Consider the following 12,232-nt stretch of genomic DNA (forward strand, 5'->3'; position numbering starts at 1 on the left):
CAGGTGCTGAATGTTGAATGGAAGGTGTGTAGGCGGTCTGAGCTATCTGAGAAAAACAGTTTGTGTTTCTGTAAACTGTGATATCATAGCACCACAGAATAGGTGTGTTTATGGTCGTTCTGCAGGAGCGTGGGAGTGGGAGCACCTTCAGGAGGCCCTGGAAGAGAAGCTGAAGAACCTGCTGGCCGTGGCTCAGCTCATGGAACGCATAAGATCTCTCATTGGCAGAGACAGGGTGAGCAGCTCTTTGCAAGTATGAACACCTGTTCTTACCTGTTCTGACTTCATTAAATACCAAGACTGTGTTTAGTAGCAGCAGATTATTAGTGCTGTAATTACCATATTTACATAATTACTGCCTGTAATCACTGACTCTGTGCATTAGCACTAACGAGACGTCTTAAAGAAGCAAGACGACGCAAAAAATGTAAGGACATAAGGCGTACATTAAAAATGCTGTACAACATGCTAAAAATAGTGTCTTTATATAAATAATGTATTATGTGTCCAGAGTGGGGGGGTGGGGGGTGGTATATAACAGATTTAAGATAACGGTAAGATAAACGGATATGTGACAAGTTTGTACTGTTCATGGTCTTCTCAAGGCTGTGCTGAGACGAGTTGACACACCAACATGGCAAGTCCACTTTAACACGATGAGACATCCTCATGTGTAGCTCCCCCCCCCCACCGGTCCTCCACAAACACCTTCAGGTTATTTGTTTCACACCCTGTGAGAAAAGTGTTACACTTTTATCCAAGATCGGGTCACGGGGGACTGGACCCTGTCCCAACAGTCATAAGGCGTGAAGCGGGGTACACCCTGGACAGGACGCCAGTCTGTCGCAGGGCCACATATAGACAAACAAACACATTCACACCCGCACACACACCTACAGGCAATGTTTTAAAAAGTTTTCAACGCACCTAACTTGCATGTCTTTTGGATGTGGGAGGAAGCCAGAGCACCCGGAGAGAACCCACGCAAACACGGGGAGAAAATGCAAACTCCACACAGAAAAGCCACAGGTGGGAATCAGTCCCATGGCCTTCTTGCTGTGAGGCAGTAGTGCTAACCACTAATCCACCATGCTACCTAAATTGGAGACAACAGTAGGAAAATAGGTATTTAGCATTCTTGCTTCACAGAAGGTCATGGGATCAAGTGCACAATGCCTAGTTCTCTTCTATGTGGCAAAAGCATATTCTCTTGTCTGTGGGGGTTTCCTCCCATTATAAATCACAAAATAAAAACCTTAAAAGGGTCACCCAGAGACGGTAACACCCAAGTCTTTCACACTTGACAGATTCATGCAAATTAATTATTTGTGATTCATTGATATCATGATATATGTTTCTGTGTGGCATTGACATTTTCCAGATTCTATCCAAAATGAAATCATTTTTTTCTTGACTAACACACGTCCCTTCCACAGAGTTTAATCTGTATTTTCTCCAAACTGGGGAAAACAGGTAGTACTTTGAGTTTGGTCTTGGGGTTATGGTTAGAGTTAAAAATAGTCACTGAAACTTGACCTTGTCACAAAAATGTAACACATTTCATGAACGTATCACAAAAAAATAAAAATAAATAAGTAATTTAAAAAAAAATGTGACACTGGGCTGCCAATATAGTAGAAAGGGGATATCTGACTTCATGTTATTGTTTATTGTAACCATAGGTGTATCTTCAACCAGTTCATTGAAACAACCATTGTATTATCATGAGCATCAGACGAAAATATTTGACCTTGGCCTGTGACCTGACTTCGAGAGAGAGAGAGAGACTGTTAAAATATTTTTTCCTACTCTCAAGCCGTTTTTTCTTTGCCTAGAGTGGCCATAACATGCCTTCATATTAATATCACATCACTGGTGACTAGTGATGATATGTGCAGGCAGAGTGTACAGTAGTGTTCAGAATAATAGTAGTGCTATGTGACTAAAAAGATTAATCCAGGTTTTGAGTATATTTCTTATTGTTACATGGGAAACAAGGTACCAGTAGATTCAGTAGATTCTCACAAATCCAACAAGACCAAGCATTCATGATATGCACACTCTTAAGGCTATGAAATTGGGCTATTAGTAAAAAAAAGTAGAAAAGGGGGTGTTCACAATAATAGTAGCATCTGCTGTTGACGCTACAAACTCAAAACTATTATGTTCGAACTGCTTTTTTAGCAATCCTGTGAATCACTAAACTAGTATTTAGTTGTATAACCACAGTTTTTCATGATTTCTTCACATCTGCGAGGCATTAATTTTGTTGGTTTGGAACCAAGATTTTGCTTGTTTACTAGTGTGCTTGGGGTCATTGTCTTGTTGAAACACCCATTTCAAGGGCATGTCCTCTTCAGCATAAGGCAACATGACCTCTTCAAGTATTCTGACATATCCAAACTGATCCATGATACCTGGTATGCGATATATAGGCCCAACACCATCGTAGGAGAAACATGCCCATATCATGATGCTTGCACCACCATGCTTCACTGTCTTCTCTGTGAACTGTGGCTTGAATTCAGAGTTTGGGGGTCGTCTCACAAACTGTCTACGGCCCTTGGACCCAAAAAGAACAGTTTTACTCTCATCAGTCCACAAAATATTCCTCCATTTCTCTTTAGTCCAGTTGATGTGTTCTTTGGCAAATTGTAACCTCTTCTGCATGTCTTTTATTTAACAGAGGGACTTTGCGGGGGATTCTTGCAAATAAATTAGCTTCACACAGGCGTCTAACTGTCACAGCACTTACAGGTAACTCCAGACTGTCTTTGATCATCCTAGAGCTGATCAGTGGGTGAGCCTTTGCCATTCTGGTTATTCTTGTATCCATTTTGATGGTTTTCCGTTTTCTTCCACGCGTATCTGTTTTTTTGTCCATTTTAAAGCATTGGAGATCATTGTAGATGAACAGCCTATAATTTTTTGCACCTGCGTATAAGTTTTCCCCTCTCCAATCAACTTTTTAATCAAACTACGCTGTTCTTCTGAACAATGTCTTGAATGTCCCATTTTCCTCAGGCTTTCAAAGAGAAAAGCATGTTCAACGGGTGCTGGCTTCATCCTTACATAGGGGACACCTGATTCACACCTGTTTGTTCACAAAATTGACAAACTCACTGACCGAATGCGACACTACTATTATCGTGAACACCCCCTTTTCTACTTTTTTTTTTTACTAATATCCCAGTTTCATAGCCTTAAGAGTGTGCATATCATGAATGCTTGGTCTTGTTGGATTTGTGAGAATCTACTGAATCTACTGGTACCTTGTTTCCCATGTAACAATAAGAAATATACTCAAAACCTGGATTAAACTTTTTAGTCACATAGCACTACTATTATTCTGAACACTACTGTACGTGCATCTTGAAGACGCTTATGCCAGGCGCATCTGATTGTTGCACTCTTTGTACTGCAGTAAACAGTGCTGGACTTTTGACTTGGTATTTGCTGGTCTATCTGCATACATGTTCTGGTGACCATAGATATGCATGTGTTAACTCTTTGCCCAACGACATCTCATTTTTATATCGACATGCCCGCAGCATGCACAAGTTATTTAGAAGACCAGGGCCCTGGGTATGTCAGGTGGAAATGAGCAATTTCAAATGAATTGTGCTGGGGTTTGCGCACGGCCCTTTGAGTTTTGTTCTCTCTCTCACTCACACACACACACACCCCATTCCAGTCCTTCTCATTGATGCTTACTGGAAGAGACTGCGCCTTTTACCATGACACCCATAATATATGTATATATACAGTGGTGGGCAGTGTTGCCACAGTTGCTTTGATAAAGTAATCCAATTACTGATTACTGATTACTCCTTGAAAAAGTAACTTAGTTACTTTACTGATTACTCAATTGTAAAAGTAACTAAGTTAGATTACTAGTTACTTTTTAGTTACTTTCCCCAGCTGTCAACAACAACCCTCTGCCACGTCAACATGACAATGATACCTGTTTTGCCAAAACTCACTTTATAGTCACCCTTTCTTGACTTCAATGAAAATAAATACTTGTTTTATAAAAAGTAAAATAATCTTTCTTGACCTCATATTTAACTATTGACAGCAGTGTAACAGTAAAACTTGCAATTTCTAACCTACATTGTTTATATATTAAATTCTGACATTTTTCTAACATTTAAATTCTCTATAAACATTTTACTTGTCAAAATTATTGTTATTTTAAGTAGTATTAGTAGTTGTAGTAAAAAAAACGGCTTCAAAACTGGACCTTTAATCTAGGGGTGTTGTGGGGGAGGGGGGCACATCCTTGCCCCACGCCCCCATTCCATCTGGATTCGCCCCTGCTTTGGCGTTTGAGCACAAAGAATGGATAACATTTATTTATGCAGAAAACATGACCAGATTTACAGGTAAGAAAGTTTTATTGTGTTTTCACATCATGTGGTCCTCAGAAAGAGAGTTTAGGTGCATTTAAGTGGAAAATAGTGTTAGTTGTTGACGCGTCGCGGAGGATCAGCTGTTTTTAACGAGACGATACGGAGCGGCTCAGCTCAGAATTCTAAATAAAGGAGAAAAATAAAGCATAAAAATGACTTTGTAAAGCTCAGTGCAGATGTGCTGTTTTCACCGCGCTTTAAGAGGTGAGGACGAGTCGTAGCTGATGAAAAGCTCACAGCTCGCTTAAAGTGGGCAGTTCAGTCGAACCCCGACCTCCTGCCCACGGACCAAGTTTAATGCTGCTGTCGACCCACAATGAAAAATAATAGTAACGCACAGTGACTTGGAGAAGTAACTTTAATCTGATTACTGATTTGGAAAGATTAACGTGTTAGATTACTCGTTACTAAAAAAGTGGTTAGATTAGAGTTACCGGCATCACTGGTGGTGGGCAGATAACCAAAAAATTAACTTCGATAACAGATAATCAGATAACTGAAAAGTTATCTTTGATAAAGATAAAACGATAATCCACCCAAAAATGTATCGGAAGTTACAGATAACCGATAAATTCCAGTATTGTCTCTGGTATATTTGCAACTACTAACAAGCTGAATTTAAGTTTTAACACCACAATCGCTTCTGGTAGCATCAAAAGCGACAACAGACCCAAACAATGAGCCCACACTTCTGTCTTTGAACATCCTGCCCCCTGCTGGAAGCTCTTGTTTACTACATGGCTTCCAGCACAGAAGCCAGCTGAGAGCAGCCACAAAGCTCAACTCTCTACTCAGTCACAGTGCTCCCGTCAGGCGGAGGTCTTGGAAAATAAAGCAACGCTGAGTTATGGTTTGGTGTATAAATAAAATGAATACTGATAGAATAACTCCATTAATGTCAATTCTGTCATTTGTACAAATTTAAAATATAACATATATCTTTTAATGTTGAATAATGCACTAATTCTGAAGTTTTGTAACAAACACAGACAGATCACAAAGGATTCTGTGTAAAATGTGCCTCCACTAAACACCGATTGGTTGAGTCATTCATTATGTAAACCAACATGTTAATGTGACATGTGTCATGTGTTGGTGTTTACAGATAAATGTGCTTTTGTAAAATATTCCATTTTTTTTATTTGTAAAAACAGGCATTTTTATGGAGCCCTGGAAGTGTCATCACAATATGTTTTGCATGTGGAGAGAATGTGCGCTCATTTTATTATATTGTGCGCACGTTTTATGATGTGTGCATTTTTTATTATATTGTGCACACGTTTTATGATATTGTGCTCATGTTTTAAGCATTGTTTGAGTAAAACAAGGGCATGATCTCCTTAAACATGGCCACAATTTGTAAAACGTGCACTCAATATTGTCTTGACACATATATGTTGGCTATTAGCCAGCAAACCAGGAGACAGTGTAATACATTTCCCCATTAGAAATGGATCTGATCAGAGTGTATCATCATGGTTTGGGCGCACAAGGACATATAGAGAACTCCAGCTACCCAGCATGACATCATCTGGAGTTTAAGCACATTAAAAAGGATGCTGAGGGCGATTTTTGAACGAAAGGAAAATGTGCGCACGTTTTATTAATTCGAGGGCTCAATTAAAGGAAAATGTGCGCACAAATTATCACGGCCAGGAAAACGTGTGCACGTTTTATTAATTTCAGAGCACGTTTTATTAATTCATGGGCTCAATTAATGGAAAACATGCGCACAAATTATCATGGCCAGAAAAAAATATCACTTTAAGTGACCTCTCCCGGGTTCCGTAGTCCCATCGAGAGTTTTTGTAAATTAAGTTTGGGGAAAAAAGCTTCTGTTTACATTTTGCTTCTGGAAACACGAGTCTGACGTGTGGTTTTTGAACGTACAATGTGTGTGAGAACATAAATCGTGCGCTCTGAACTTTTACACTGTGCAGTTCTGTGGTACAGTTTGAACTGTAGCCGAGTACAGTGATTGAAAATATATCAGCCCAGCTTCAGGGCCAATACTGTCATGAACACTACTGGCCAGTAGATGGTAGTAGATACCTTGAAAACCTGCCAAAACAAAATTCCAGATAATCCATGTGTGCTACATTTAAGATGCGTGGAATTTAATAAACGCAGACACAAGAACGTCTCCTTTGCCTGCAGAGGATAGAGCAGTTTCTTCTTGAAGCAGCTCTTCGCTGTTTTGCAGAGGGTAGAACTATACATCAGCTACGAAACATTTAACAGGTAGGTGCTCAACTGATTTTAAATTTTATAAATGTTTGTAGCTGTTCAGCTTTATTTACCATGTTATCGGTCTAAAAATTATCGGACAAAAATTTATTGCAAGATAATAAGTCAGATAATGGTTTTTAAAGTTATCTAAAAAGATAATCCGATAATGAAAACATTATCTTTGATAATTATCGGTTATCGGATTATCAGAACTGTGCCCACCACTGCAGGATTCTGCAGATGTTGTAGGCGGTCACAATCAAAGTGGGAACTCTCCCCCACCAACACACACACACGTAGATGGAGACAGAACCTAATATGCATGTTTTTTGTTTCTTTAACACCTGTGGGTAACGTGTTGGTATTGTTCTGCTCTCTCTCTCTCTCTCTCTCTCTCTCTCTCTCTCTCTCTCTCTCTCTCTCTCTCTCTCTCTCTCTCTCTCTCTCTCTCTCTCAACTTAGGGCTAGTGGCCAGTATTCTCTCTGCTTTCTTATCGATTTACTGCAGGTGAATTATACTTTAAGTGTAGTTTTTCTGGCCAACTGATTCTGTTCTTTTTTCTCTGTCCAACGTACTGATGACATCGCGCAAGACTGACAGCTGCACACCACAGGGCACTGGACTGACCACAAGATGCCATGCCTGAAGCTGATGCAGCACACTGCAGTCTGCATTTGGAATAAACTTTGCTGCAATAAATTTTTGAAATAATTTGCTGGAATAAATTTTGCTGCTGACTGTGTGACGGAGGAACACAGGCCCTGTACCCCAGGGTGCTGAATGACCCCCTGCCTGCAGCGTTAATGCTTGCATGTTATCTCAGCAATTGCGATTTGCTTTGATTTCCCGTTTTCTGTTTCTACAGCTTTGTAAAACTTTGCAAGAACCTTGTAACCGTTAGAGTGGCCTAAGCAGTGGGTCATCCGTTTGAGTGTGGTCTGCTTGAGGTTTCTTCCTCAATATCATCAAAGGGAGTTTTTCCTTACCACTGCCTGTGTGCTTGCTCTAGGGGTTAGTAAGGTTAGACCTTACTTGTGTGAAGCACCTTGAGGTAACATTGTTGTGATTTGGTGCTATATAAATGAAATCATTAGAATTCAATTGAAATGACATTTTGGTCATATGGCATATTTCTTTGGGCATGATCAGGGTGCCTTTGTGTTGAGGAATCGAGCAACTGAAGAAGGCCAAGGAGACACTCATATTTCATCTGGCTGTGGCAGAGAGGTTCAAGTTCAAGTTTAAAAACATCTTTAATATCCCCGTGGGAAGATTTCGTGCAGCCAGCAATGAGGCAGTCACTGCCACAATCATAGACAACAACAATAATGAAAACAGAGAAAAGACATTAACAGGGAACTTATTTAACAGGGAAATGGCAGCAGGAACAAAGGAAAACTTATACCTGTTAGTCCTGCACTTTGGCAGAGCGTACCTGTGCCCCAGCGGAAGTTACTGAAACCAGCAAGCCAAGGGATGGCTCTGGTCTGTGATAATTAAACGGGCCTTAGTTACCAACCTGGTTTGGTGTAGGAGTCATTCAGGTTAGTCCCTGCAATTTTCCCACAGTCTCACAATGCCTTGTAGTCTGTTCTTGTTCTTAAGAGTGAGGGAGCCCAACCAGCATATAAAAGAAAAGGTTAAAAGAGACTCAATAAAACAAAAATAAAACATTTGCATAAAAGAACTGTTAACATTAAAAATCTGCAGCTTCCTAAAAAAATAAATATGCTGGTGAGCCTTCTTGCACACAGCATCTACATGAAGAGCAAAGGACAGTTTGTCATTCAGGTGAATACCAAGGTATTTATAACTGCTGACCTGGTCCACTGCTTGACTGTCAATTCTGGCAGGAGGGACGTCCGGAGGATTCCTTCGAAAGCCAATAAACATCTCTTTTGTTTTGTCAACATTAATGTGCAAGAAAGAAGCTTTACACCAGTCTGTGAATTCTCTCACCACTGGTCCATGATCAGAGGCATCACCACTCAGCACGATAACTGAGTCATCCGCAAATTTAACAATATGATGCCCTGCATGTTGGCTGCGGCATTCATTAGTATATAAAATAAATAATAAGGGTGAGAGGACACAACCCTGGGGTGATCCATTGGAGGAGATGAGAGTGTCTGACAGGACACCATTTACTCTCACCCATAGTGGCCTCAATCAGACAGGCTATAAGACCAGGGTCGACATTGTAGGAGTCCTGTAGTTTTTCTGCTAAAATGTGTGGCTGAATGCAATTAAAAGCAGATGAAAAATCAATAAATAAAAGATGAGCGAAGGAACTGGCTCCCTAAAGGTGAGTTAAAACCAAATTCAGCAAGGTGCCCGCCGCATCTTTAACTCCTCTGCCTGACCTGTAAGCAAACTGCAGCGGATCCAGCTTATCCTGGACACAGGTCAGAATGGACTCCTTGACAATTTTTTCAAATGACTTCATAACCAGGGAGGTTAATGCAACAGGTCTGAAGTCATTTGAGGATTTGGGAGATGCAGACTTGGGTACAGGAACGATAATGGAGTCTTTCCAGAGAGAGGGGACCCTGTGAAGCTGGAGGGACATTAAAAAGATAAAACTAAATACATCTGCCAATTGGTCAGCACAGTTCTTAAGAGCACGACCTCCAATACCATCAGGGCCAGGACTTTTCCTCTCCTTGATGCCACGGAAAAGTTCACAAACTTTGTTCCTACAAACACCGATACTACTCTGAGAAGAGACAATATTTCTAACTACTTTCTAGCTACTTTTGAGAGTACCTGACCTGATCTAAGTAGCAGAAAGACTCTGTGCTTGACTATATAACTGACCAAACCTGTGGAAGGTAGGGCTTGTAGCTTCAAACCCATCCTGGTATTCCTACAGACAATGCTCAAATGCTTACACATTTAAATCCAGTGTTAAATTACTCTCTGGTGTTAAAGATACACTTTCATGTCTCACATTGAGACTGTGGATATCAGAACATTAATGTCCTTTAATATATCCTTTTATATTTGAACACTATCGGAACTAGTGAGAATTATATGAACTTAGAAATACTGTTAATTTTAGCACTATGTGAGTTCTTGTGTTCCAGACGTTCAACAGTAAAGTGTTAACCATCTGTTGCTTTTGATTTCCATGATGCTGTTTGCACGTGGCTCTGAAGGGTGCACGGGATACCCCAAGTGCGCGAGCGGCTCAGCTCGGTCCTCAGACCCTCGTCAACCTCTTCAATTCTCCTCTTTATTCTGATGTGATCTTCATGGTGCAAGGTAAGTTTATCTCCTACAGCTACGCATGCTTACACATGTAAGTGTGCTGTCACACAGAAAACAAAGAAGGTGACCTTTTCTTAGAACTGATGGCATTATGTTCTCAGTCCCAGACCTCAAGTAGCTGCAAACTTCACATTGAGAGCCAGTAGAAGGTGTAACAGTCCTTGGGTCCGACCCTGCTGTTCCACCAACATTCAAAGACTCATTTTCTGAAAGATCAAACTGAGAAATTCAGAAAGGACACTAGCAAGACTCTGTGAATCAATATTTGTGTTGTACTGAGTGCAGTAAGTTTTTCTTGTCTGGTCACCTCATAGTTGTGTTTCCATCTCTTGGAAGTCATTGATAGGGTTGCCAACTCTGAAAAATAAATAAGGGACACCTCACCGCCAGGGCCGACCGGCCGACCAACCATTGCCTTCACCCTTCCCAGCGTCTGTGTGAAACGATTTTAACCATTTGACTGTTGACTTGACCCTGAATTTAGGTAGATGCATACATGCATTTGTTCTGATATGAACACGTGGAAAACAAATTATTATTTAGCAATTTATTTTTAGTGCAAAATAAATTTTCACTCACAATTTCAATATGAGCATTCTGTCTTCTTTAAAAATAAATCTCTGTAGTGCTATCGCTTAACTTAAAATTGTATAAATTAACAAAAAAAAACAATAGAAAATTTGCATCATCCAAAACAATGTAACAGTGCACATTTACACATTTAGTGTAATAAAAAGTGCAAAAAATAAAGTCTGAAAAGTAAACAATACTGTTGTCGCGCACCTTTTCCACCCAGCCATTTTCCTTTTCTCATTCTCCCCTGTATTTTTGCATTCTTTTTTGTTTTTGTTTTTTTTTTAGGAGGAGTAGTAACGACGTTACAGACATTGCTGTCCGTAGGCATATCTGCAGTGCCAGTGTCGGTGTCTGTATCGATATCAGCCATGCTGTTTTGTTATTGTCGTCGGCTCATGACGTTGGTATCTTGTTGCGAGCAGATGTCCCTCGACCAATGAGATAAGAGTGATTCTGTATTGTCAACTCGTGTCTGTCAGCTCATTGGTGAAAAGCAGGAGAGAGGCTGGGATCAAATTTGCCGTAAGTTTCCATATAAAGCGCCAGTCAATTCCATTGACATTTTACAGACTTTTTGATTCTCACAGAAATACGGGACAAACTGCGTCCCGTTTCAGGTCAATACGGAACGCACACTTTTATTTCCAAATAAGGGACGATTCCGTTTTTCAAGGGATGGTTGGCAACCCTAGTCATTGAGATTTTTTTTCTCACCAATTCCTGGCATTGCAACAGGCTGTGGAGAAAACTGTGAAAGTGATGATAACAGGACTTGTGCCCAGGGTCAACTCGTCAGTTGTTTCCCGTTGGCACGAGCCATTATTAGAGGTTGTCACTTTTTAACAAGACAATAGATTTATGTCTGGCCAGTGCCTTTGACCAATGAAGTAGAAGAGACTGATGTTACGGGTGTGAGACTGAAGATGACTTGAAATGATTGACGTGTGTTTGTCACGTGGTGTTTTCACAGTAAACTACCTGGGGTTTAATTTAACATGTATGCATGTTGTAGGGAGCGTGTTGCCAGCTCATCGAGCCGTGCTGGTGGCGCGCTGTGACGTCATGGCGGCCATGTTCAGCGGGAAGTATGCAGAGGCCAGGAGCAGAGTTGTGCCAATCCATGGTGTGTCCTCAGATACTTTCCTGTCCTTTCTGGAATACCTCTACACTGACTCCTGCTGTCCTGGTGAGTTCACTGCAACACAACTACTGTACCTGACAAGATTAATGATTAGGTCGCATCTAAAACCACAGGCACCTGCCCGCGGGGGTCTAAATATAGTAATAAGAAGTAGATGGGGGAAGTCCTGTCCTGCTCTTTATCAGCAGATATTTCCAACTTGATTGCACTGGCTGTTCACTCGAACTGTTAATCACCTAATGATACATCTCTCAGCTGTTCTTCATTTAATTCAGGATAACAGTTTCAAATAGTAAATACATTATTTCTGCAAGAATGAAAGTCTTTTGAAGGGGTTATATTTTGTAAAATCTGCTTTTATTTAACTTTTACAGTTTTATATGGTTGGCAGCACGGTGTCTTAGTGGTTAGCACTGTTGCCTCACAGCAAGAAGGTCATGGGGTTCGATGGGTTCGATTTCCACCTGTGGCCATTCTCTGTGGAGTTTGCATGTTCTCCCCGTGTTCGCGTAGGTTTCCTCCGGGTGCTCCGGTGTCCTCTGGGTGCTCCGGTTTCCTCCCACATCCAAAGACATTCGAGTTAATGTGTGCGTTTTAACAATT

The 12,232-nt window shown here is 40.7% G+C and overlaps 1 protein-coding gene across 1 annotated transcript in view; it reads left to right on the top strand.

Annotated features, from left to right (window-relative positions):
• The window catches only part of rhobtb3 (Rho related BTB domain containing 3), a 27,917-nt gene continuing 15,685 nt past the window's right edge, over positions 1-12,232 (top strand). Inside the window, exons 1-3 of the mRNA XM_034167113.1 lie at positions 1-235; positions 9,801-9,906; positions 11,501-11,674. Of these exons, the coding sequence (XP_034023004.1) occupies positions 11-235; positions 9,801-9,906; positions 11,501-11,674 (505 nt within the window). The 5' untranslated portion in view covers positions 1-10. The remainder of the gene's footprint in view (positions 236-9,800; positions 9,907-11,500; positions 11,675-12,232) is intronic.

The sequence above is a fragment of the Thalassophryne amazonica genome, chromosome 3 (assembly GCF_902500255.1).
Source record: "Thalassophryne amazonica chromosome 3, fThaAma1.1, whole genome shotgun sequence".
NCBI classification, from domain to species: Eukaryota; Metazoa; Chordata; class Actinopteri; order Batrachoidiformes; family Batrachoididae; genus Thalassophryne; species Thalassophryne amazonica.